The 26,115-nt window shown below is 41.8% G+C and overlaps 1 protein-coding gene across 1 annotated transcript; it reads left to right on the forward strand.

Annotated features, from left to right (window-relative positions):
• The first annotated feature begins 6,309 nt into the window (after positions 1-6,309).
• Positions 6,310-7,271, forward strand: LOC119542891 (tubulin epsilon and delta complex protein 1-like). Its single transcript, XM_037847491.1, has 2 exons — positions 6,310-7,033; positions 7,156-7,271. The coding sequence occupies exons 1-2, from the start codon at positions 6,322-6,324 to the stop codon at positions 7,269-7,271; spliced, it is 828 nt and encodes a 275-aa protein (XP_037703419.1). The 5' UTR covers positions 6,310-6,321.
• The last annotated feature ends 18,844 nt before the right edge of the window (positions 7,272-26,115 follow it).

Raw genomic sequence — 26,115 nt, forward strand, 5'->3', positions numbered from 1 at the left:
AATGGCCCTGAGTCATTTTAGCTCACTTGTCCTCAGCTAATGAGATGGTCAGTTGGCAGTCCTCATTAAGCTTGTGCTGTGGGCAGAGCAGCATATGAGGCCTTATGGAGAAAAACTAAAGAAACAGAAATTATAGCCCCTGCCCTTACAGAATGTGTAAACTAGTGCATATGGGTTATCTGTTAAATGCAAGCTGTTATCCTCAACACTCTCATCTACATCTCACTTAATCTGCACGATAACCCCAGGCATTCAAGCACCTTTTTCTCTGTGCTCCAAATGAGTAAACTGAGCCTCTCAGAGTGTATTACTTTGCTAGGACTACCTTAACAAAGTACCAAAACGGGGTGGGTTAAAAGGACAAAAACGTATTGTCTCATAGTTTTGGAGGTTAGATGTCTAAAACCAAGACATCAGCAAAGTTGTGCTCCATCTGAAACCTGTAGGGGAGAATCCTTCCTTGCTCATTTCTAGATTCTGGTGTTTGTGGCAATCCTTGACTTTCCATGGCTTGTAGTTGCATCTGCCTCCATCTTCATACAGCTTTCTCCCCTGTGGCTGTGTCCAGATTCCCCCTTCTTATAAGAACGTCAGTCATATTGGCTTAGGGCCCACCTGGCTTGGCCTCAACCTAACTAATCACACCTTTGAAGACTCTATTTCCAAATAAGACGACATTCACGGGATCAGACTCTAGGACGTGGATGTATCTTTGGGGGCACACAATTCAACCCATAACACAGAGGTGAGGAACTTGTCCAAAGTAACAGCTGGGAAGTGACAAGTCCAGGACTGCTGACTCCAAGCCCATGACACTTTTCACAACACCATCGTTGCAGTAGAGAGAATCCATCCCACTTGGAAACACAGAGCAATGTGCCCTGGAAGACACTCAAAGCACTTTCAAAACAGCATGTCTGCAATAACAAATACATGGAAAACCCTGATCTTATGGATTTGGATTCCTCGTGAAAAGGAGGGGTTCATCAGTGAAGGTCCCCTAAAAAAGGCAAATTTGGAAACCTGTTTTTGAAAGAAAAGAGGAATATAGAGAGTAGCAGAAAAGAGAAAAATAAAAATGGAATAAGCATCTTCTCTTAAGATTACTTAGATGTTCCTATTATGGAACAAATTTTCTATTCTGTCTACCAGAGCAAGAACCATGCTGCTTAAACATGGTGGGGTGAATTCAGGTTAGATATCACATACAAAAAATAATTTTGGTGATGAGATGGGTAAATACCAAACTATTTCATTAAAGGAAGTGGTGAAATACAGACTTGCTTTTCCCTCAGATGATTTTGGCTTCCTCCTGTTGGAGACAGAGATGGAATACATGAGCTCTGGAAGTCTCATCTAAAACTGGCTATTCGGTAGCTATAGGACAACTTTACTGTACTCACATAAAAGGGTTCAGGGCAGCCCGTCCAGCGACAAACTATTGCTCAACCCCAGACCCTCCCAGAGAGCTACTGGAAAGTAGTTTCTTGCCTTTCGTCCCTGGTTCCCAGACTCTGACAAGCATGAACCAGAAAGGGCCTGAGTCACCAGGTCACATGACTGAAAGTGCACACGGGGCCTCTCCAAGCTTGGCACCGCCTCATGAAACCGAGATCGCCTGCGCCCTGCAAGCCAAGGAGCACTTTGCAGTTACAGGTTTGTGTGAGGAAACATCCTGAGGCTACCATCCGGCCTTTCCAGCTTTAGAGAAAATGCATACTTGGAAGCAAGTCATTCCAAGGTACAGTGGCCTGGCTGTACTATTTGAGCTGGTAGAGTATGTCACACTCTTGTTCGCACCAGGGTAATTGTCAAGGGAAGACAGCAACACCACCGCCCCCAGGTTTTCGCCTTTCACTTTCTTCCACAGAAACGGATACTTGCAACAGCTCCTTTCCTGCCTTCTTGCTGCTGTTCAGGCATCTGTTTGCTTGTTTGGTTGCTTGTTTGTTTTGCCAATGGCACAAGGGAATAATCTACCCCAAGAAAATCATGTTCTTTTACCAGGTCTACTGATGATTTCACTGCCCCTGTAGGGAAGCACAAAAAGCCTTAAACAGGAAGTCCACATGCAGAAACTTTTTTCCTCCTGCTCTCATGATTTCCATCTTCCTAAGAATCACGGACTTGGAGGCCATTCGAGTTAGTCAGAACCTTAGGAATCATCCAGTGCAACTTTGTCATCTTCCAGGGGGGGAAGCCCGAGCCCAGAGAGATGAAGTGACTTGTCCAAGGTCACACATCTGGTCTGTGCCCTTTACCTGGGAGTGGACAAGCACACATCCAAGGTGAAGAAGGAGGAAACAGGCCATTGCACTCTCTAGTTTCAAGCAATGGGGTTTGCTTAAGATAGATAAATGCAATTTTAGGCCCCTCTCTTTGCTCTCTGTGTCCAAACCACCACTACCATCACCAAACACACACATATATTGCCTGGTCTATTGCTTCTAAGAATTCATAAAGCCATTATTTGCATGTCAAGATTTAAATTTTTTTTTCAAATTGGAAGTTGGAGCTATGCTTTCCTCCACCATCGATTCTCTCTAGCAGAAATGGGAATGGCTACTGACCCATGGAAGGAGGTATCTTCCCATGGCAAGCTCAGGCAGGAAGGGAAATACAGGTCTTCTACTATTCTCACCTCCCAGTTCCCAGCACCCACCTCCTCTCAACCAAAGTGGATCAGTCATGTGTAAACAATGTGGGACAGTTGAATAAGCCTGGGTTTTCAAGTCAAAAGGCCTAGTCACCTGCATTAGTCGCATGGCCACAGTCAAGACACCAGACGACTGGGATCTTTAAGGTGGGGATGACTATGTAGTGGTGCCATGAAGATGAAATGAGATCATATGTTGGGAAAGCCCTTTTGAAATTGTTATAAGGAAACATAAGGGATTTTCATTACTACCTCCTACCCGCCCTGTGCCTGCACATGCAGTAGAGTTCACAGCTCAAAGGAAGGGTGTCTGCAACTGGGCTGGGCCTGAGGCAGGGCTAGAGATTGGAAATGTGGTCTCCTCCATCTGTGTACACAGGAAGGTGGCTCTTCCCACAGCCCTCAGAGGGGGCGTGGCTAGGAAGGTCGTGGCTGGGAGCAGCTGTGAGCACAACCCCAGAATGCATGTGGTGCTACTCTGTGTCAGCCCCTGAAACTGCCTTTATTTATTATTATTTTTTTTTAATCTTCTCACGTCTTCTTAAGCATTTTAAAGGGGCTGTGTCACTACTGGCCTGGCAGACAGGCAGCTCACTCCATAGTCTCAGCAAAAGAGCATCCTCTTTAACCCCAAGGCTAAGCAACACCCCTATGCTCTGGTCCCCTTTTCCATCTCTTCTTTCTGAACCCTCCTCTCTCATGAGCAGAAGTGACCACAGCTCCTTCCCCTTCCTCATCCAGCAGCATTTTCAGTGTCTCCTCTCCACGGACTTGTTCTCCTCTGTTTATGAGAATGTTCAGACCTCTTATAATTGGAAAAATATTCCTTGACATTTCTTCTACTATTCACTCTGTTTATAATCCTATTTCTGCTTCATTTCAGCACCACACTTCTTAAATCTCTGTTCTATACACGGATCTTCTTTTCCTGAGATTGGTATTTTGTCCCATCACATGCTTTATAGAAACTTTATGCTCAGAGTCACTACAGAATTGTCCAAAGGTTAATGACTCGTTTTTAGTCCTCATTCTTCCTCTGCAATATCGGTCTCCACTTGGTAGAATTCTTGTCTCTCAGGCTTCCATGCTACACACAACCCTCACATCCCCTCTCTCTGCAGGTTCCCACATCTCCTTTGCAAATCCTCTTCCTCCTACTGCCCCCTGCATGTGGACATTTGTCACAATTTAATTCCCAGGGCCTCTGCTATTCTGTGTATATACTGTTTCCCTTATTAATTTCATCCATTCTCTTGAATGGATGGCTATTTCATTCTGAAAACACATCCAAAACTCTATATTGCCATATGCGACTGCTCTGACCTGCAAATGCTTATTGGATGTCGTCCTCCTCAGGGTCTTGATGGAGATTTGATTTATGTCAATTTAAATTCATCATCTTCCTGGCTTCCCTGTTTCTGCTAATGGTACAATTTCTTTCCTAATTAATCATTGAGAACCTAAACTTCAAAGTCATTCCTGATTCCTCCACCTCTCCCTCCCCATATTTAGTCAATCACCAAGACAAGTCAGTTCTTTCTAGTAACTTTCACAATCTCCTTCTTTTTTATATTTATTTATATGTGTAATATAATATATATATATATGTATTTATTATAGGAATTGGCTCATGTGATAGTGGGGATTGGCAAGTCCAAATTCTGTAGTACAGGCCACATGCTAGAAACCCTGATGAAGGTGAAATTATATTCCCCAGGAGAAACTGGCTGGCTGAAGAAAAGGCAGAAATTCTTCTTTCTGACTGCTGAAGTCATCAGTTTCTCCTTCCCTTCTTACTCATTTTATTCCTACTGATGTCACCATCCCTATTTCAGGGAATTTGTTCATTCATTCATTCATTCCTTCAACAAATATTTATTGAGTTTCTACTCTGTGCCAGGCTTTGTGCTAGGAACTAGGTAACCAAAAACAGACACAAAAACCCACGCCCTGGCAATGAAATTTATAACCTGATAGAAGAGACAGACATTGCTCAAGAAAACACTAGTGAATGTATAACCGCCTATGAAATGAGTACCCTGAAAGAGAAGAACACAATTAAGGGTTGAGGCATGAAGCATGAGTAGGAGCTCACTAGACAAATGGAACTGGCATGCTAATAGAACAATTCATTCTAAGGCTCTGGTGAGAAGGAACATAATAGGTTTGAGGAAGAATGAGAGGTTCAGTGAGGCTGGAGCCAAGGGAGCCAAGGGGTAAGATGAGGCTGGAGAGGTAGGAAGAGGACAGACAGACAGACCATGTCAGGCCTGGTCAACCAGTTAAGTTATATGGTTGGACTCCATCCTAAGAGTAACGAGGAGTCAATGAAACATCCTTACTCTTATTCTCTCTGACTGTTACAGTCAGTAACAGCAATGGCCTCCTGCCTGAGATCGTACTCCAATCTGCACTGGATGTTATCACAAGAGTTTTCATGAGATAATCTCCCAAGCTGTCTCTCCAGATTGACTTCCCAAGACCATCTTGCACAATCTGCACATCACAGTCAACTGGTCTGTCCATTGTTTCCTGGGATATCTTGTGCTTTTCTGACTCAGCCGTTTGCTCTCTTCCTCCATGCTCCTGGGTATGTATTATCCTCTACTACCCATCTCTACTTAATGCCTGCCCAATATTGAAGGGATCATTTAAATCCAGTTTTTTTTTTTCCTAGAAATCATAAATACCCAGACCACTCTAACTTAAAATGACTTTCCATTCTCTCAACTCCCATGATGCTTGCCACTTAAACATTGCAAGAGTCTGGGCTTTAGAGCTAGAAAGTCTTCATTTGTTTCCTGGTTTTGAACAAATCACTTAATTCTCAGATCTTGAGATGCCTCATCTATAAAATGGAGAAAACAATTGCACTTACCTTGTAGGGTTGTTGGGAGAATTAAATCAGAACACATTTCTAAAGTACCTAAAGTAGTAACCAGTACATAATAAACCCCAGAATACCTGTTATTCACCCTCCTCCCTTCACCTTCTCTTACTTTTCTAAGGATATTTGGGGCTTTTTTGAAGAAAGGGACTGCATGTTATTAATCTTTATATTTCTACACTTTGTGTAGTGCCTGACCTATAATAGGTACCCAATCAATAATGTTGAATGATTAAAGAATTGTTTAATTAAGTGGAATTCAACAACAGAAAATCTTTTAATTAACACACCACGTTAACAGATTGAAGGAGAAAATTCTTGATCATCTCAACAGATGCAAAATAGTCGAAATTTAAAATATACTCATGAAAAAAATCTCAAAAAATAAAATACAATGTTCTTAACCCAAAAAGTATTTCCACAAAATCTTGCAGATAACATCATATATGATGGTGAAATTTTAAACAACTACATTAAAGTCAGTGATAAGACAAGAATGTTGTAGTAAGACAAGAATTAGAAAGAAGTGCACAAATGGTAAACAATCAATGGTTCACAGTATAATCACATAGCCATGCATTTATCACCACAATCAATTTGAGACTATTTTCATTTCTACAAAAAAAAAGTGCACAAAGTAAAACATGATTTACAAAATTTACCTCTATGGCAGAGGATAGGATTATCTATAGAAAATAATAGCATCCAGCAACATTATTAGAAAAAAAATAAACATATAAAAATCAGTAGAGATCAGCGGGAGCTGGGGACCGACTGCATGGGGCGCCAGCGGCTCCGGGTGGACCGAGCAGCCGGGGCCGGGTCGGGGACCCTGCCCGAGGCCATCGCCGCGCTGAGTCGAGCGCTGCCCTGCGGGCCCAGCCCCGAGACCTTCCGACGTGCCAAGTTCGACCGCCCGGAGGCGGCCCCCGCGCTCTGGCAGCTGCTCTTCCGGGTGCTCTCCCCGATCTCGGAGGCCGGCGCGACGGCCCCTCCGGCCCCTGAGGCCCAAGCCCGCTTGGTGAAGGCCGCGCTGCGCTCCGAGGGCTACCCGCGGCCGGCGCTGGCCCAGCTCCCCGAGGACGGCTCCCCGGGCAGCCGTGAGCTGCTGCTGGCCCTGTCCTGGCTGCTGGCCCGCCGGCCTCTGCTTGAGCGACTGCTGGCCCGGACCCGAGTGCGGCTGGATGATGAGGTGGCCGTGTGCAAGTGTGACGACCTGGCCTTTGGCAGGGCCAACACTGACCTGCCTGCTCTGGGCTTGGGATCTGATCTCCATGTGGACATCCGCCACGTGCAGCGGTTGATGGGAAAGCTACGGTTCCAGTGGCGAAACCTGGTGTCCACCCAGCAGGAGCAGTGTGCCCTCCTCAGCAAGATCCACTCGTACACATGGGGCTGCCACAGCGACCAGAGCCTTGGCCACCTGTCTGCCACCGAGACGGAGGTGCTCAGGGACCCCGAGGGCAGCCAGCAGGGACTCCAGTCATATCGTATGAGGCCCTCAGCTGACTTCGGAGACCCCATTTGCAAGCGCGTCCACCCTCAGGACTGGGGCTTGGGACACGTGCATGCCTGTGGGGGACGCATCACTCTGCCACCGTCCCTGGCTCAGGCTGGACTCGAGCAGAGCACCGGGGCTGGAAGAACAGACGCCAGAACAAATGTGCACACGATGTGTCAGGAGGCAGCGGATGCCAGGATGGAAAACGCAAGCACCAGGAGGGCTGAAGGTGGCACCTGTCAGCCTGTCACTCCAGACTGGTGTAAGGAGGTGTGGCCTGTGGCTGTTTTCCCCCAGGTTCTGGGGTCTGGTTCTGAATGGAAGTTGTTCCAGGGAGACTGACTGGCTTCCACTCCATCTCTACAGAGATATTTTGAAGTTGGCCATTGAAAGCAGTGTTTTGCTGATGCTTTGGAGGTGCTAGCCCAGAGTTTGCCCTGAGAAGCTGACACAGGGACATTTTGGAGAACGCCATTTTGAAACACAACCTCAGAGCAGCTAAGAGTGATATTTTGGAGAACTGCTGCAGCCTGGCAAGGAATGTCCTGGGAGAAAGCCCTTTTGAAACAAGAATTCTGGAGCAGATGCCAGCCTCATGCCTTCCTGGCAAACAGAGGTTTTCCTTATGCCATTGACCATCCTCCATTGAAGATACCTGATTGTTGATGCCTTACCTTGAACACTATACAGCCTTAAGACTGTAACTTTGTAACCAAATAACCCCCACTTTTAAAAGCCAATCAATTTCTGGTGTTTTGCAAAATGGCAGCTTTAGCAAACTGGAACACCAGGTCATAAGGCAGCTCTATGTTTAGCTTCCTGAGGAGCTGCAAAACCATCCTTCACAGTGGACCCATTCCCACCAGCAGTGAATGGGTGTTCAAATTTCTCCACTTCTTCTCCAGCACTTGTGGTTCCCTGTTTGTTTATTGGCAACCATTCTATCTCACTGTTGGTTTGATTTGCATTTCCCTGATAGCTAGTGAAGCTGAGCATCTTTTCATGTGCTTTTTGGCCATCTGTATTTCCTCTTTGGAGAAATGTCTGTTCATGTGTTTTGCCCATTTTTAATTAGGTTGTCTTTTATTGTTGAATTGTAGGATTTCTTTATATATACAGGATATCAAACCCTTAAAAAAAAATCAATAGAAAGTCTATAAATAAGTAATAAATAATTAGAAAGCTTAATGGAAAAATCCCATTCACAAAATCAACAAAAACTGTAAGTTGCCTAGAAATCTAATAAATATTATGTTAAGTCTTTATTGAGAAAATCATTATATCAAGGGATATATGAAAAGACCAGAAATAAAACATGTTTATGGAATATTGAAAAAACATCAATTTTCCCTAAATAAGTCTATAAATTGAATATGATTCCATTCAAATACTTATTTGATCCTAAAATTCATATAAAAGGGAAAAGGAAACATAGCCAAGATACTCCTGAGGTAGACAAAGAAAGTGAGAGACAGGGCTTAACCTGCCAGAGACCATGACTTATTATGAAGTATAATTATTCAGACGCAGTGTATTGATAAAGGATGGCAAGAGTGCCACAAGCTTTTCCTACTTTTTTGAAGTTGGGTTTTTTTAATTAGACCTGGTTATTACAACCTTTAACTGTTTTCTGAAGTTTTGAGGAAGATGCCTCTGCCAGCTTTTTGTGTTCATAGATATTATTTCTTGCATTATGTATAATAGCAGGGGGGAAAAAGGAACAATATATTTTATATTGTTAAATAATAAGGGAGACCGGAAGGCAGGAGAGGAGAGGCCTGAGAAGCCGCAGCGAGCTAGAACATCGGAGTAATGGAGGGGAAAGTTCCAGTCGCAGCGCTGAGAAACGATCAGCTGAAGAAGCAGCTGGTGACCTCCCAACAAAGCCTACAAAGATCTCCAAGTTTGGATTTGCCATAGGTAGTCAGATGACAAAGAAAACATCAGCCATATCCATCAAACTTGGATCAAGTAGACCTAAAGAAACTGTTCCAACTCATGCTCCAAAAACCCTTTCAGTAGCAGCAGCTTTTAATGAAGATGAAGATAGTGAGCCAGAGGAAGTGCCTTCAGAAGCAAAGATGAGGATGAAGAATACTAGAAGGGATACACCAACTTCAGCAGGACCAAACTCCTTCAACAAAGGAAAGCATGGGTTTTCTGATAACCGGAAGCTATGGGAGTGAAATATAAAATCTCACCTTGGAATGTCCATGACCAAGACAATTAAATGTGTTTTGAGATTGGGGTGTGGAGGTGGGTGTAAAGTTAAAAGAACAGTTTCCTTTTTTAAAGCATGGTATAATACTATCTTTGGAGTCACCTTTCTTTTTTTTCTTTCTTTTCTTTTTTTTTTTAAGATTGAGTTTGAAATTAGAGGTAATTTATGTTTTATGTACACGTTTCTAGACATTTGCTAATTTTGTAGCTTCATGTGATTAGCTTCCAAAGGTTACAGATAATAAAGAAATCAGAAATGGTACCTTTTTAAGAATTGCATATTTTTTTAGACACAATTATTACCACATTAAGAGGGAAGCAAAAAGTTATTGCCTATTTAACCTGGTTCTTCAAAATGCAAGCAGTTGCTCTGAACTCCCTCATTACCTAAACTGTCTAGCTCCCAGGAACAGCCTTATAGAAGAGGGGAGTATTATAATCGGAGGAGAATGTTACTGGACTATTGACTGAAAGTAAATTTAAATCAATTTAAAACACAGCTTTTTTTCCTATGGGCATTTGTTTTGTTTCAAGTCATCATAAACTAGGTATTGCATTGCTTTCAGTGGATACAGATGGTTAGCTCTTTAAAAATGAACATTTTTTGGAAATTTTATGTAAACTGTTGAGTATTTGAAATAGCTCACTTACTTAATGGGTCTTGTCTACCTTCATTAGTCTTCAAAGAACGACCATTTGCTACCAAAGTAAATCAATATTTTGAATGTGTTTCTGTTGGTTTTTGCTATTAGCTAGTTCTTGTAAGCATTTCCACCAGAACTTGAGGTAAATCATAAGGAAGCTGTTTCTTTTAAAATTCAAACCACCACCAAAATATATATATATAAATATATAGCTTAAATATTTGGCTATTTTTATTTTTTAAAATATGAGAACACCAAAAAAGTCTAACATTGTATGAAGATGGAAAATGAGAAGATGCACTGTCTGTACTTTGTCAAAGCATTTAAGTTACTAACTCATGAAATCCAATTTGAATTGAACTTTCTTATTAATAGAATAATATGGCTTATTTTAAGTGTCTGTGTATTGACGAATGGCCTCTCAAAAGCACATTTTAGTGAAATAGAAGGAAGGAAAATGTATCTTCAAACATACTTCATGGAATCTCTGACCACATATACTTTGTTCTCTGTGTTGTAGGGTTTGGTTTTGTTTTTGGTATTTTTGTATTGTGTAGAACTTTTTTTAATTTGACAATTAAATGCATCTTGAAAAGCATAGTCACAAATAAAAGAAGCATTCAGTATAATGATTTCCTGAAAAATTCCTACAATGTTAAATTTGGAGGCAGCTTCATACTATTCTATTGGTGGTGACTGTTCACTGATCTCTTTTAATAAGTAATTAATAACTCCAGAGAAGCAGCCTGACTGTTGTATATTTCTAACACTTTGTTCACTTACATTTAAGTTCAGAATAGGCCCCAAATAAAACAATGGAAATACAGGCAGAACTATTAGTTCTTACAGGATTTAATTTTTTCAAGATATGTAGATTTAACTTACTTAAATACAGACAGACTTTCCGTTTGCATTCATTTTATTGTTTATGTTAAAATAACAACTATCCCTGTCCTATATATTCTTTTCTTGACCCAAATGAAATATTTACCTAAGGTCAAGACAGGAGAGAGAAATGACTGAGATGAAAGTCTTTACTAAAATACCAATAAATTTGTCAAGCTCAAAAATAAAAAATAATAAGGGAATGATTCAATAAATTATAGATTATGGGTTACCCATAAAATGGACTACTACGCTGTCATTTATTAAAATGACATTTATGAAGAATTCTTAAAGATATTGAGAAATATTTGTGATGTTAAGTGACAATATATAGGGTATAGATCTGGATGTAGAGCATTACCCCAACTATGTTAATATGAGGAGTTCTCATTATCCACATACTTGTTCTCCAAGTCTCCATACTTGCAAGATTTCATGAAGTCAGTGAGAGGGAGTTTGGAGGGCTGCACAAATCACATGCAAGATTGCTAGCAAATGAGGATCTGAAGAGTTAGAACAGTAAAAAATTGAAAAGAAGAGAAAATAAAGGATGATGACAAGATGGACTATGCAAAAGAGAATGATTTGACAAAGCATTATGAGAGCCCATTGAGGAAATTAATGAAATCTTCAAACATTTTTTACAAAAATTGTCCTCTTCACAATCCTGTTACCAAAGAATCAAATGTGACATGAAAGACGTAGTATTAAGCTATTTTACATCTTCTTTGAAAAAATTACCCATCCCACCCAAAAGAAATCAGTTTATCGACATTTTCTTCTAAGAACTGGTATATAATTGCAAGTATAACCTAAATTTTATTTTAAAATCTTGTAATAAACTTATTTTTACAGTTTTTATTACATTTTCGAAATAAAATCATAATTAGCCTTTTTAAACTCCTTGTGAAATTTTGATTCCCATTTTAACTAATTACGTTCAGATTATTCTTTTGTGATACATTTATCCTAGGTTAAAGAAGACTTCCTCTTTATTATGTATAGAGTATAAAAAGTAGGTTAGCACTGTCCAATAGAAATATAATGTGACCCACTTGTGTAATTTGAAACTTTCTAGTAGCTACATTAAAAAATTGTTTAAGAAATAGGTGAAATCAATTTTAACAATATATATTATTTCATTCAAATACCCATAATTTTATATGTTCAACATGTAATCAATATGAAAAGTATTAATGAAATATTTTACTTTTTTTAAACTAAATCTTCAAAACCCAGGGTGGACTAGCATATTTCAAGTACTGTATACCTCAGATATAGAAGAAAATTCACCAAAATGTTCTTCAAAACTTGCACAAAATGGTCGTATATGAATGGAGGAATTTGATGTGAGAAATTATTTTCATAATTAAAAAAAAAATTTACTTTGGGATTGAAGTACCCCATATTATAAGCTTTCTTTTTCTGTTTATGAATGGTAACGTTTTATTACAGCTTTCATTTGTGCCTAAAGTATTTAAATAATACAATTGTGTTGTTTCTTTTTATGTCCTTTTCTAGTTGCATTTCATTTCCTGCTTTGGCTTATCTGGTTTTTCAGCTAATTATTTCCATTTTTTTCCATCTTTTTCACTGGTAGCCTGGACTACTTCCACTTCTGAGATCATTTTAAAGCAGGGCTTAGCGCTGCCAAGTTAATTTATTGCTACGCTTCCCGGCTTTCTCATCATCAAGATAGTTTGGGCTTTTTATTTCTTATGTTATTAGAAACATATTGTTTTCTTATAGGACAAACAGTTCCCTTGGACTTCTTCATCTTTTTAAAAAATTTTTCCCAGGGGACCCTTTAAGCTATTGGACTCCACTTGGTTGATATTCATTCTTTTTCTACTACAGGTTTCCTCCCTTCTGTTCTTTGAATCATACATTCTATAAACAAATGGTTACTGTCCACCAGGTTGCTAAGTTTAAATTCTCAAATATTTATTCCCTAAGCATGAAAATCACCTCACGAGTCTGTTTTCACTCCACTGGCCTGTTGTCTCCACCACAAATACCCATAAAGGATTATTTCTCTTAAAAGAGCCTTCTGAGCTCCTAAAGGTGCTCCTAAAGAGCATCACTTCAATGCTCTTTTCTCCTTTCAAGGCAGATATAAATAGAAATTGTTGGGCTGCCCCACGGCATTCTATACTGAAAATCTTTGGGTAAGTTGTTCAAAGGAAACTGTGGCTGTTGGCCAAGAGATTCTCGGTGTATCATTTTCTTGATGCTAATTGCTGCTGCATTATGCCTTTCTGATGGACTTAAAGCCCCTGAGCTGGTTGAGATCAGAATTATCAACATATGTTTGATCTAACTGATGTTCAGATCTTCCCTAGATATTACGCAACTAGTACCCATTAATGTAGGAAATTACACACTCAGAAAGTCAGAGAAGAATAATAGAATTGAACTGAAAGGAAAAAAAAGTAAAAGAGATGGGGTGCTCAGGAAGTAGCTTATTGAATATGCGCAGCTTACCCAAGTGTCCAGTCACGAATTTCTGGGTGCTGAAATCTAACTCCCTGAACATCTATCTGCTCACGAACCCTCACATGCCACCCACAGAAAACTAGAAAGTTTTATTTCCCCCCCAGGTGTAGGGGTAGAAGGCTATGGATACTAGCTTTTTGATGAAGGAAATGGAAAAATAAATAGAACACTAGATTTTGATGGAATAAATTGGATGGTAAAATTCACAGATCAAATGACATTATTTTGAGGAAGCTCATTATCTATTTATATTCTGCTCTTCTTTGAGAGTGGAAGGCTTGAGGAAACTGGAAGGCATTCTGAAAATACTAAAACTATAAGTAAATGTTAGGTAAGGAAGAAGGAAAAGAAGGAAAGAAGGGAAAAGAGCTGGGAGGAGAAAGGGAGAGAGTAAAGCAGGGAAGAAGAGGGAAAGATTTTAGTTAGAGATTTCATTTGTAGAACAGATTTCTTAGAGGAGGAAAAAAGGTAAAGTAATGGCTACAATTCCATTAAATTCCTAAAAGCACTTATTGAGTACTTGCTCTATGCCAACTTGTGTTAGGTGCTACTGAGTGTCATGAGACAAGCAGGGCAATTAGATCTCTGCACAAGATGTACTTCTCTTCCCTCCCTCCTCCACATGCCCACATCACAAGGCAGGAATCCTCACCAAAATGGAGCCCAACCAACCTCAGTTCCCTTCCGAGCAAGCCCAATGTGGAGGAGCCTCAGAAGGAGAAACGATTTCAGAGCTTATCTGTGGCTTCCAGACCTGGCATTAATGTTGAGTTATGGTAAGCTCATCTTGCAGTGGTCTCTTGCCATTCCCTGGATTCGCTCTGTCTTCTCATTAATTTCTAAACTGGCCATTCCTGGGAATGTCCCAGGCCTAAAGAGAGCATTTGGGGAGAATGACCTCCACAGCCACTATAGAGCATCCTTTGCATCTATGTGGGTTCCTTGTAGCAGGTCATTCCCATTCCCCACCCCAAGAAAGAGCAGAAGATGCTATAGGTTACGGGAAACCCTAGTGGCTAGGGCTGAAGAAAAGAGTGACAGAAACAAGAGGAAGCTCAGAAAACCGGGTGTGGGAGCCAGTTAATAGCTGTGTGATATTAGATGAATTGGTCAACTTTCAAGTCTCCTTTTCCTTAGCCTTTGAATGATGATAGCAATATCCACCTTATAAGGCCACCTTGATGATTAAATGAGATAAGATACCTGAGCATTCTGGAGTCTATAAAGTCTAAAACAGACATTAATTAATATTTACATAATTATGACAGAATACCTGGATAGCTGAGAGAATAGATTGCTTAAGCAGCCGAGGGAGTGAGCTTGAACTAAATGGGTGAGAACCTAGACTTCTAAAGAGCACCTGGAGATAAAGGACTAGACTCAGTAAGTTGGAGGGAAACATCCAAGGCAGTTGAGGAAACAATCCAAATAATCAAACTCTGCTCTTGATTTATGAACCTATGATTACATGCCTGCAATCACGTTGCACCTAACCTCTACGAGCTGTCTGAGGTTGAACCATAACCACTGAACACCAGAAAACAGCCTCAAATCCACTGCTGCCAGTGTGCTTTGGAGGGAGGAGAGGATTGTGTTCCTGAAGCCATAAACAAGGGAGGGAGGGGTGGCTGCAGGGTTGGGAGCTCACAGGCAGCCAGCTACAGTCCTACCACACCCTCCTCTTCATCCTGTCTGAAACTGGAACAGGCCTGAAGTTGAACCAGAGTCCACATAAGTTGGGGTGCAGAGTGCCTCTCCCTGGGCAATCACCCAGGGAAACGCGATGTTTCTTCTTCAGTCCTGAGCCTGAGATTCCTTTTCCCTTCTCTTTGTTAATTTTGCAACTTACCTTGTTGCCTTTTTTCAGCCCACATAATAAAACTGTGAGGAGGTAAATGCTGAAAAGCAGGTCTACATAGTTGAGCTAAAAATGGTCCTTGAGGTCTCATTCCTGGTAAATACTAGGAATACAAGCTTTTCCCTCATATATATTTTTCTTCCTGTCAACTAAATGCCAACGAGAGCACATAGTCTCAAAAAACTTACCTCTGGGACATTGTAAGAATTCTGGGCAACTAAAGCAAGAACCATTAATAAACAAACTGCAATTCACTTTGCAAAGTTAATCCAGGTCAGTAATAAAATGAATAATATTTAATAATTATTCAACAGGTATAAGTTTACCAAAATGTCTATCCGTAATCTTATTTGATAATGAAAGCTACCCTGTGTAGATGGCCAGCTTCCAAGAATAGTCCTAAATGATTCTCCCCTCCTGGTAGTCATGCCCTTGGGTAGCCCACTCCCACATTATATACAGCTGACCTGTATAACCAATAGGATACTGCAGAAATAACAGAGTGTGGCCTCCAAGGCCAAGTCATAGGGGACATTGAGACTTTGCCCTTCCCAGTCTTGAGTCTCTGACTCTTGGGAAACAGGTTCCCCATTGTGAGGACATTAAGCAGCCCTACAGAGAAGCACACATGATGAGTGTGATGGTTAGGTTCATGTGTCAACTTGGCTAGGTGATGGTACCTAGCTGTCTGGTCAAGCAAGCACTGGCCTAACTGTTGCTGCGAGGACGTTTGTGGCTGGTTAATAAACCAGAAGGCTGGTTTGTTAAATCATCAGTCAATTGGCTGCAGCTGTGACTGATGATGTCAACGAAGGGCGTGTCTTCCACAATTAGAGAATGCAGTCAGCTGGATTTAATCCAATCAATTGAAGGCTTATAAGGGAGACAGACAGAGGATCTTCACTTCTTCCGCTGACCAGTGAAGCGTTTCCTGAGGAGTTTGTCAAAGGTGCCAGTTCATTTCCCGAGGAGTTCATCAAACACATTCATTGAAGTTGCCAGTTTGCTGCCTGAGGAGCTCATCGAACATGTTCATTGGAGTTGCCAGTCTGCTGCCTGCCCTATGGAATCTGCATTCATGCATACCCACAGTTGCGTGAGACACTTTTGTAAAATCTTATATTTATAGATATCACTTGTTGATTCTGTTTTGCTAGAGAACCCTAACTAATACAACGAGGAGCTCAGGTTCCAGACAACTGCCACCAGCAACTCAGAAATGGATCCTCCAATCCCTGTCAAGCCTTCAGCCTCTGCCAACATCTTTTATTTATAGCAGTATTATTGAGATATAGTTCACATAACATACAATTTGTCCATTTAAAGTGTACAATTCTGGTTTTCTTGTATATTCCTAGATACGTGCAAACATCATCACAGTCAGTTTTAAAACATTTTCATCATCTCAAAAAGAAACCCCATACCCTTTAGCTATCAACCCCCTATCCTCCTACCTCACCCCCAACCCTAAGGAACCACAAATCTACTTTCTTTCTCTATAGATTTGTTTATTCTTGATACTTCATATAAATGGAATAATTGAATATATGATTTTTGTGTCTGGCTTCTTTCACTTAGCATAATGTTTTAAAGGTTCATCAATCTTGCAGTATGTATCAATACTTCATTCCTTTTTATGGTCAAAAATATTTCATTGTGTATATATATACATCATATTTCATTTATCAGTTGATGACATTTGGACTATTTCTACCTTTTGGTTATTATGAATAAGGTTGCTATAACCATTTCTGTACAAGTTTCTGTGTGGCCCTATGTTTTCATTTGTCTTGGGTAGATACCTAGAAGTGCAATTGCTGCATCATACAGGAACTCTATGTTTAATGGTTTGAGGTACTGCCAAACTGTTTTCCTAAGTGGCCGCTGGGTTTTGTTTTTTATTCTACTGATATAGTATATTACATTAACTGACCCACCAACATCTTGAGAGATGCTGACCCCGAACCAACCAGCCAATCTGCTCCTGAATTCCTGACCCACAGAAACTGAGAAAACAAATGTTTATTTTTAAGCTGCTAAAGCTTAGGATAATTTGTTGAACAATAGATAGCTAACACCTCATTGTTATCACTGCTTTATAAATGAAGTAAGTGAGGCTTGGAGTGTTTACCTCTTGACCCGGGTTACACAGTTAGTAATAGAAGTGATTTAAAACAGATATTCTGACTGAAATAGTAGGTCTCCATCCGCCACCCCACCCAGCCCCAAATGTCCACTATGTTTAATGACTCAGCCCAGGTTTACTATAAATAGTTTTGTCTCTGGTTGGCAGGCCCACTGCATATGGTTGGGCAGGTAGTTCACTGTACAAGAGTAACTGGCTAAGGGGGCAAATGGGGGCTGAAGCCTGGCCTGTACCCCACCTGCCAAGCCATGCACTCTGGGGCTCAGGGCTGCATCTGCCCGTAGGAAATGGTCCCTTCTTCAATTTGTCCAGAGGTGTGTCTGATTACCAAGAAATATGCTGAGAGGTCTGGGACCCCCTAACGGAGGCACCTTTTTCTAATTTGTTCAAAGGTACACTATGAGCCTGTTGGTTGTTCCAATAAAATAATGTAATTTAACAATAAAATTTCCCTACTTAATAGTTTTACATGCCCATCAGGCAATAATAGCCCATGGGACTAGTCCTAGTCAAGTTTTTAAATTTATGACGAAAGTCCTTGTCCCTCCCAAGCATCTCTGTCCTGTAATTGCACCACCTTCCCTCCCCCAGCTCTCCATCTCTTTCTTGGGACCTTTTCTCAGGAAAGAGAAGAGCAGAGAAAAGACCTCATATTACTTGAGTGTCTCCTGTGTGCCAATATTGGCTAGGCACCTTACATACTCAATATCACCTTATGCTCATAATTCTGATAGGCAGATATTATTATGCCCATTTTAAAGATAAGGAAACCTGCTGAAAATGGACATATGATGTATTCAGAGTCACACAGATGGTAAATAAATGGCAGAACCAAGGTTAGAACTCAGGTGCATTTGACTCAGGAATCTATGCTCCACCTACCACACACTGCTGCTGCATCTTACTTACAAATCCAAAGGTAGTGTTCTACCAGAAACATTGGCATTCTCACAGAGAACTCCTGCTAAACAAATAACATTCAGTTTAAAAATAAATTAGTTTTTGTAACCCATAACATTCTTTGAAATTTGCTCTCTAACTACTTGTTAAATGGCACTTGGAAAGTTATCACTTCTATGTAAATATGTTATATTCCACAGTAAAAAAAAATAAAAACAAATTAGTTTAAAATGGTGAAGTGTTGATCCTGGGAATATGGGATTATTTGGGTAGCTAAGAACTCACAACACCCTTCAAAGCATACCATATAAGTGACCTCCTGGACCTAAGGGTGGACTTGATGACCAGTCCCCACAGATTCTGTTGATCTCAGAGGCTGATATACTTTTTCACCCTATGATAGAGGAGACTTTCGGATTCAGTAAGGCAGTCATTCATTCAATCATTCAACCAATATTTATTGAGTGCTTGCTATGTGCCAGCTATGTGCCAGGCACAGATGATGCTACATTAAACAAGGCAGAGGGGTTCCTGGCCCTGATAAGACTTAGAAGATAGTAGAGCTCCTTAAACTTGACCTTTCCCCTTTTCACTCACAGAGAGAGAGAGAGAGAGAGAGAGAGAGAGCTCGTTATAATCCCTACAGGCTCAATTGGGGCACAGCTTGATAGTTTAAAAGCAAACATAGCTGAGAGAGCTGAGGCAATGCTTCCGAAAATTTTTTCTCAAGTGAGCATCACTAGCATGACACAGATGTTTCTAAGCAGCTGCTCTGGGCCCTGAGAAAGAAGCCTAGACTGTCATTCTACCCCAGACCTGCAGACTACAGAGAAGTGTATAGCCACCAGAAGGATGGTTGATGAGAGATATCGACTAGGAAAACTTAGCTTTAGAATCAGGAATGTCAGCTTGTAATTGCCATGATTTGACCAAGGAAGCTCAGAAGGTAGGAAGTTCAGGTTCATTTCAGAGCAACATGTAGTAAGAATTGACTGGCCACCCAAAACCTTATCTGAACCTAAAATGTCTGCAAAATTGGGCAACAAATTTGGAAGAAACGCCTTTTCCTTCCAAGCTTTTGGTGCCAAGACCCTTTCTGGTCCCACTTGTAACTGAGTGGATATTGCAGCCAAGAAAACTTAAAATGGAATTTTTGGAACTCGGTCCTGGGTGTGCTGCAAGCTGAGGACAGAAATATTTGGGTTGACAAATGTGGGGTGTAGGCTTGTTGGCTTTAGGGTCATTTCCGTCTTACAGAAGCTTGGCTAGTGTTATAAAGTCAGGGTGGCTTCAAGTCTCCTTTAAAGACCAAAGTTCAAAGTGACCTATCCAAAAACTTCTTCATTTTCAATATATGACTTGGAAAATATTAGCCAACAACCCCTTTTTTAAGACAGAATAGGTTCAAAAACTCCATATACCAGAAAGATTGATTTTAAAAATAAAGTTCAAAATGATGTTTAAAAAACCACACACACACACATGAACAGGTGCTGATAAGATAGTGGTGTGAACCGTCTCAAGAGCTGTTGCAGAGGGTAAAGAAAAGTGTACAAGAAGGCAAGGAGTGTGTGGGGTCTTGGCCCTGCACCCTCTGAGCCAGAGCAGATCAGCTTTCCTTCTTTCATAAACCAGGGGTCTGTGTAAGATTTAATGTTTAATTTGGGGGGGAAATTTTTAGAGAGAGATGATAAATGATAATGAGAGAGAGAGGATAAATACATACATACAGGTAGATTAGATAGATAAGTACATATATACATATATACAAAGACAGATGTATAGATAGATACAAAGATAGATACATAGATATGTACATAGATAAAATGTATAAACATTTGAAAACCACTGGTGGAGCAGAAATAATGCTGCATTGGGAGTTAAAAGACCTGGCTTCTAGTCCAGGTTTCCACTACTTACTGGTGAGAGCTTAGGCAAGTTATCTTAACCTGTGGTTCTCATTTTTTTCATCTGTTAAATGCCCATTATGGGCTAAAACATCTCTATGAACCTGCACCTCCAAATTATTGATTGCCTGAATCCAAGGAGCCTCTAGAAGAAGCTCACAGCTGCCTTCAAATGACCAGACATTGGACACTCCTCTACTGTCCTCTTGGGAAGATGAGGTCAACCCTGAGAATGGTTAAGTCACCTCTGTGCTTAGAAGACCTCTGTATCAGACCACAGAGAGCAATTTAGAGATGAAAGCTGTACACTGTACTCCAAGGAGGCCTCTACTGTCTCCTGTGTAATAACAATCACCCCAACAATGAGGCTAATGAGTGCTCACAATGGGCCAGACCTGGGGTCCAGCATTTTACAGGCACTGACTTGTTTACTCCTGTAACAGCCATACGGTCACTTCCCTTTAACAGATGAGGAAGCTGAAGCTCAAAGAGGTTAAGTGACTTGTCTGAGATTGCACTGCTCATAATAGCAGAAGCAGACTCCACTGCCAGGCGATCTGATCCCAGGGTTCTGAACCACTGCACAGTTCAATGTGGGACCACGATGAAAGCCCTGTTGACATTTGAAGACTCACCCCAGAAAGGAGGAGAAGGTGTAAAAGCAAAGACTCTCCTTGTCTAGCATACAGTAGCTACTCAGTAAAAAATCAGAATCTAGAAGGATGTGTCAGAGATACATCAGAGTAAGCTGGACAGATGTACCAAGTTATTAAGGAGCACTAACTCCAAGGGACAGAGGAGGAACAGGCTAAGAAATAGTTCTAGGAAATGATGAAACTGGGTCACCAACCATTGGCAGAATGGGGGAAAGACATACAGGTCCCTACAGATGGGGAGAGAGAATGTAGGCAAGGAAAACTGCCAGAAACTCATGCCTAGCGTCCAAGACTGTCTGTCTGAATTGCTTAATGGTTCCAGATTTTGTATACTGCTGAATTCCTGATTTTTTAAAATCTTGAAAAGGGTCAGTTGTGTGTCAAGTGAGCTGGGAGAGGACTCTGCCTCCACCTGCTGAGATAACTTTTCTCCCCTACTTGTGCCTGGCTCCTCGTGGAATGTGAGAAAGAGATGCAACAAGAGCTGTTATGTAAATACATCGTCCCTACCCCTTCACATTTTACTAAATCTCCCAGATAATCCTCTTCCTATTGACCTACAGCCTTTACCTGCTAGTCCAGGATTTCCAGAATCCCAACAACCCCCACCCCCACTCCCAATCCTCTGTGCACACTTGAGCTGAAATATTACCCATGTCTTGCTTCTTTTGAAAAAACCTTCACTTCTCCCTTCTTTCCTCCGTAAGCAACAAGGCTGGCAAGCTTTCCCTGGCAAGCAACCCAGAAGCAGCAGATTCCTCCGAAAGGGTCTGTAAAGGCTAGCCTGCAGCACAGAGAGAGATGAGGGCAATGGAGACAAAGAGCCACCTTGGGGCTGAAACCAACCGGGAGCAGATGGCTGACTCGGTGTCTAGCACGTGGAAAGAACTGGCCTAATATCTGTTGAATGAAGTAATGAATGAGCTCCTGTGATTGATAATTAACCTGACCTGAGGATATGAAGACCTCCAGACCACACTCAGAATCTGGCAGCAGCCACTGAAAATTTTTTATAAAATGAGTCAGATGATACAGTCTATTGATGGCCTTGAGGGCTGCTCTGTACTGTTTTATTTTTTCAGTCCCAAAGTTTCAATATCCTCCATTGAGTGATCTCAATAACTATCCAAATGTTATCTCCCTCAGCTCCCATGTGGGACCCTCTACCCCAACCAAGTCACCTCGTTCTGGTCTTCTCATTGTCTCATTCCACTGCCTTTTATTAAAATTGTCTGCATATCTCCCACACTAACGTATAACCTCTGAAAGGCTAATGTGCTAAATTTTCTATTTGCCCCTCCAGATCCACTTTCCAGCTTTCTCCACCCTGCCCTGTATCTTGGGAGGCTAAACTCTTCAGACTGTATCACCCAGGTTTCCTTGCATCTTCGACTTTCAGTGGATTTGGCCAACGGGAAGCTCAGCTGAGAGATTGGAGGGTGGAGAGAAAGAGAAGTCAGTGTATTTCTTCCCTCTTGCCAGGCAGTGCTTTGGGCAGTGGCTGTGTCTTCAACCAATGCTCTAGCTCCTGTCAAAAGGCCCTGCTCCCACTGCTGCAGCTTGTTCCAGGTCTGCAGCCACTCCTCCCCTGCACGCAGGCTGGGAGGTAGTCAGGGCTTCCCACCGTCATTAATCTCTGGAAGCTGCACCCTCCTTGCCTGGTTCTTTTAACATGCCCACAGCTTTGCAAATTGTCCAGTCACTAAACCCTCATCCACATTTTTATTCCTTATGGATCAGATACCTGATATGGAGCAGCTCTATGCTAGGGACACATCAGTTTGGTGTTGGAAGTGACCTAGTTCACCTCTCCCTCCTTCCCTAAGACCTGAGAAACCCAGTCCTAACTCTACAGGGGCACCTCCTACCCAATTCTTTTCCCCTGTTAGGATTCTATTGAAGGCAGTTAGTATATTTTGGGGTTTAGGCTTAGAAATCTCTCTTAAGATGTAAATATGGCTTCTGAGAGGAGCACCTTCTTGTCTTAATCATTATGGATATGAACAAGCTATTCAAACTTGTTGGAGACTGTAGGTAAATATAACACATTTTGAGAGCCTTCTATTTACCAGCCATTGTTTAAAGGTTATCCCTTTTGTGGATCCCTAAAAACACAGTACAACAGATGTTGCTTTGGATTAGGGCAAAAGTGGAGAATGATTGGTCATGATAGTGCTAAGGAGGACCCTGAGGGTGGGTGATGAGAGGACAGGAAGAGCAAGTGAAAGGAATTGTGTCCAAAGATAGGGACACAATTTCTGAAAAGAAACTGGATTCATTCACATATCTGTACCCACCCTGTGCCGGTTTGAATGTATTGTGTCCCCCAAATGCCATTGTCTCTGTGGTTTTGTGGGGCAGACGTTTTGGTGATGGTTGGATTTGCTTGGAATGTGCCCCACCCAGCTGTGGGTAATGATTCTGATGAGCTGTTCCCATGGAGGCGTGGCCCCGCCCATTCAGGGTGGGCTTTGATCGGTGGAGCTATATAAATGAGCTGACTCGGGGGGGAGGGAACTGAGTGTAGCTGGGAGTGATGTTTTGAAGAGGAGCAAGCTTGCTAGAGAGGAACGTCCTGGGAGAAAGCCGTTTTGAGGCCAGAGCTTTGGAGCAGACGCCAACTGCCTTCCTAGCTAGCAGAGGTTTTCCGGACGCTATTGGCCATCCTCCGGTGAAGGTACCTGATAGCTGAGGTGTTACCTTGGACGCTTTGTGGCCTTAAGACTGTAACTGTGTAGTGAAATAAACCCCCGTTTTATAAAAGCCTATCCATCTCTGGTGTTTTGCATTCTGCAGCATTAGCAAACTAGGACACACCCATTTCCTTCCTCCTTCTCTCTGTCCACCATCAGAGCTACCACTTCCTCCCCATTCTTCCTTCTCTGTCCCTGGTCACCATTCACATATGTACAGTCTGGGGCTCAGAGGAAATTCATGTTCACCACTGCTAAAAAGATGCAGTTTCCTCTTATGTGGCATCCAAATAGCTGAGGGTCTTAAAAACCTAGGGAACCTGAGAAAGTGGCTCCATGAAGTCTCTAGTGTTTATGGCTCTGCCTGAAATGAATGACTGTCATGTGGATAAAATGTCGATAGGGGATGTGTCCATGCTGGTGTTGTCAAAAAAGCCTGGAAGGCTAGTATGTGGAGGCAAATTGGTGTGACCGCTCCTTTCTGTAGCATTTAAATAAGAACCAGTGATCATAAGATCCCATGGATCAGGCCTTATGGGTATGTGAGGCATGGGGGTTAATGACTCTCTGGAGATCTACCACCTTGCCAGCTGGAGTCATGATGACATTTCTTAGCCTCCACTAAGTTCTGGCCAACGTGTTATAAGCAGAAGTAATGTGTGGCAACTTCCAGGAAATCTCTTTATAAGGCAGTTGTCAGGTGTGCCTTGCATCCTCCTTCATTGTCCCTTCCTTCTTTCTGCTGGTTAGAATGTGAATGTGATGGCTGGAGCTTGAGCAGCCATCTTGGACTATGAGGTAGAAGCCACTTGCAGAGCACAGCAGGGTAATAAGACCAAAGTCTGTGTCCTTGACAGTGTGTATGACTATACCAGCCCTGGACCACCTACCTCTAAACTTCTTATATTTGAATGGAAAATAAATCTCTGTTTTGTCTGAATCATTATTATTTTGGTTTCTCTATTATATGTGAGCTAATCTGAACCTAATTGATAAAACATCCCTCCAGGCTTTATAACACATAAGTAGTCCCGAATAAATCAAACTCAGGGAATTCCCTTGTCACCTCCTTAATTTCTCCAGAGGTTGTTTAAATATGGCACTCACTTTCTCTTCCTTTCCAGGGAAGTAAAGAGGGCAATATTCCCAAGGGATCTGAAAATGTCCATTGCATGGAACAAATGACAAAGCAGGAAGTGGAATATCATCTAGTTCCCCTTCAGGCCAAACCCTGATTCATGTGCTCCCTGAGAGCAGCTGCACTAAACTATGAAATAAAAGTGTGAGACCCACCTACATTTAGGGCCATCATGGTGATTAGCAGTGATTCAAAGCCTCCAGATTACTTGGTGATCCTTAGATGAAAAGAGGAAACAAGGAAGGAGAAAAACATCCTTGTTTTCAGCGAGAAAACAACACTGTCAGAACGAGTGACTGAGGCAGAGAATGGTATACCTGGCCATCGCAGGATGTAGTTAGCACTGGAGGAAAACTGCAGGAGCAGAGAACAAGAAGGAAGATGGCAGGCTGGCAGGGAATGGACACAGGGCTCCTGGTCATTCTGCTGTCTGGCTGTGCCAGCCATGTGGAATGTTTTGGTCCCTTTATGGGCTTCTCTGATGAACCTCTTTTTTTCCACCACTCCCCACCTTCTCCATAACCATTATCCCTACCCCCAAAATATACTCCAGATCATTCCCTGAAGAAACCACATTCTCTCGTAGTTGCAGACCTTTGTTCCTGCTGTTCCCTGTATTTAGAAAGCTCTTTCCCTCCACCAGTTCAGAGGATGCCTCCTCAGTAAAGCTTTCCTAGACTTCTTAGGCAAAGTTAGAACATTTCTCCTCTGTTTTCCCAAAGCACTTCATATGCCCATAAGACTCCTACTTTAGGGATAGCAAGATGTTGCATCATTTGCACATTTAGCTTGCATGAATTTAACTACACATGCTCAGTAAACAAAAGGAAGGAAAAGGAGAAAAGAGAGAAAGAGACAGACATTTTTTTATTCTTCACCCCCTTCAAAATATATCTTAGTCTTAGGAAAAAAGGAAGCTCTAGCTGAAATACAAAGGGAAGCAAAGGAAGACACTTATAGTTCATTTAAGGGATTTGTGATATGGGTGTAATTTTTATGACTACTTGTCATTTCACTTTACGTGTTGACTTTAGACTTGGCTATGAAAAAGATGTTACTCCCTTGCACAGTTTCATGTAATGACTTCTCTGCCTATCTCCCCTTCTAGGTTCTGAGTTTCTGAAGAGCAGGAACTTGTGCTATTCATTTTGGGATCTTTGGGGCCTAGCATAGTGCCTGGTACACAGCCGGTGCTCAATAACAGTCATTGAAAGAAAGGTTGAATGACTCCAAAATTTCCCACTGCCTACACCATAGTTAGGATCCAAGGGAGGCCACCTTGCCCAACCCACCTCTAAAGCATCCTTTTCAAACTGTCATCTTTGAAGACACTTAAGGAAGAGCCGTTCACTTTCCAAGGCAGCAAGCATCACTGTAGACAAGCCAGACGGTTAGAAAATGAGAGATGTCGGAGCGCTGTGGTCTATAAGGAGCTGTCGCCAACGCCAGTGGGAATGATTCACTCCAGAAAGCAGAGGCCTTTCGCTATTAAATTCACAACACTGGCCTTCTAGGATGAGTTATCCAG

This window comes from Choloepus didactylus, chromosome 8 (genome assembly GCF_015220235.1).
Source record: "Choloepus didactylus isolate mChoDid1 chromosome 8, mChoDid1.pri, whole genome shotgun sequence".
NCBI lineage: Eukaryota > Metazoa > Chordata > Mammalia > Pilosa > Megalonychidae > Choloepus > Choloepus didactylus.

What these genes read in the sequence shown, in the direction of transcription:
- LOC119542891 (XM_037847491.1), top strand. Translation starts at nt 6,322, where the DNA reads ATGGGGCGCCAGCGGCTCCGGGTGGACCGAGCAGCCGGGGCCGGGTCG. An exon ending in GCAGGGACTCCAGTCATATC is followed by an intron (nt 7,034 to 7,155) that starts GTATGAGGCCCT and finishes TCCCTGGCTCAG; the next exon opens with GCTGGACTCGAGCAGAGCAC.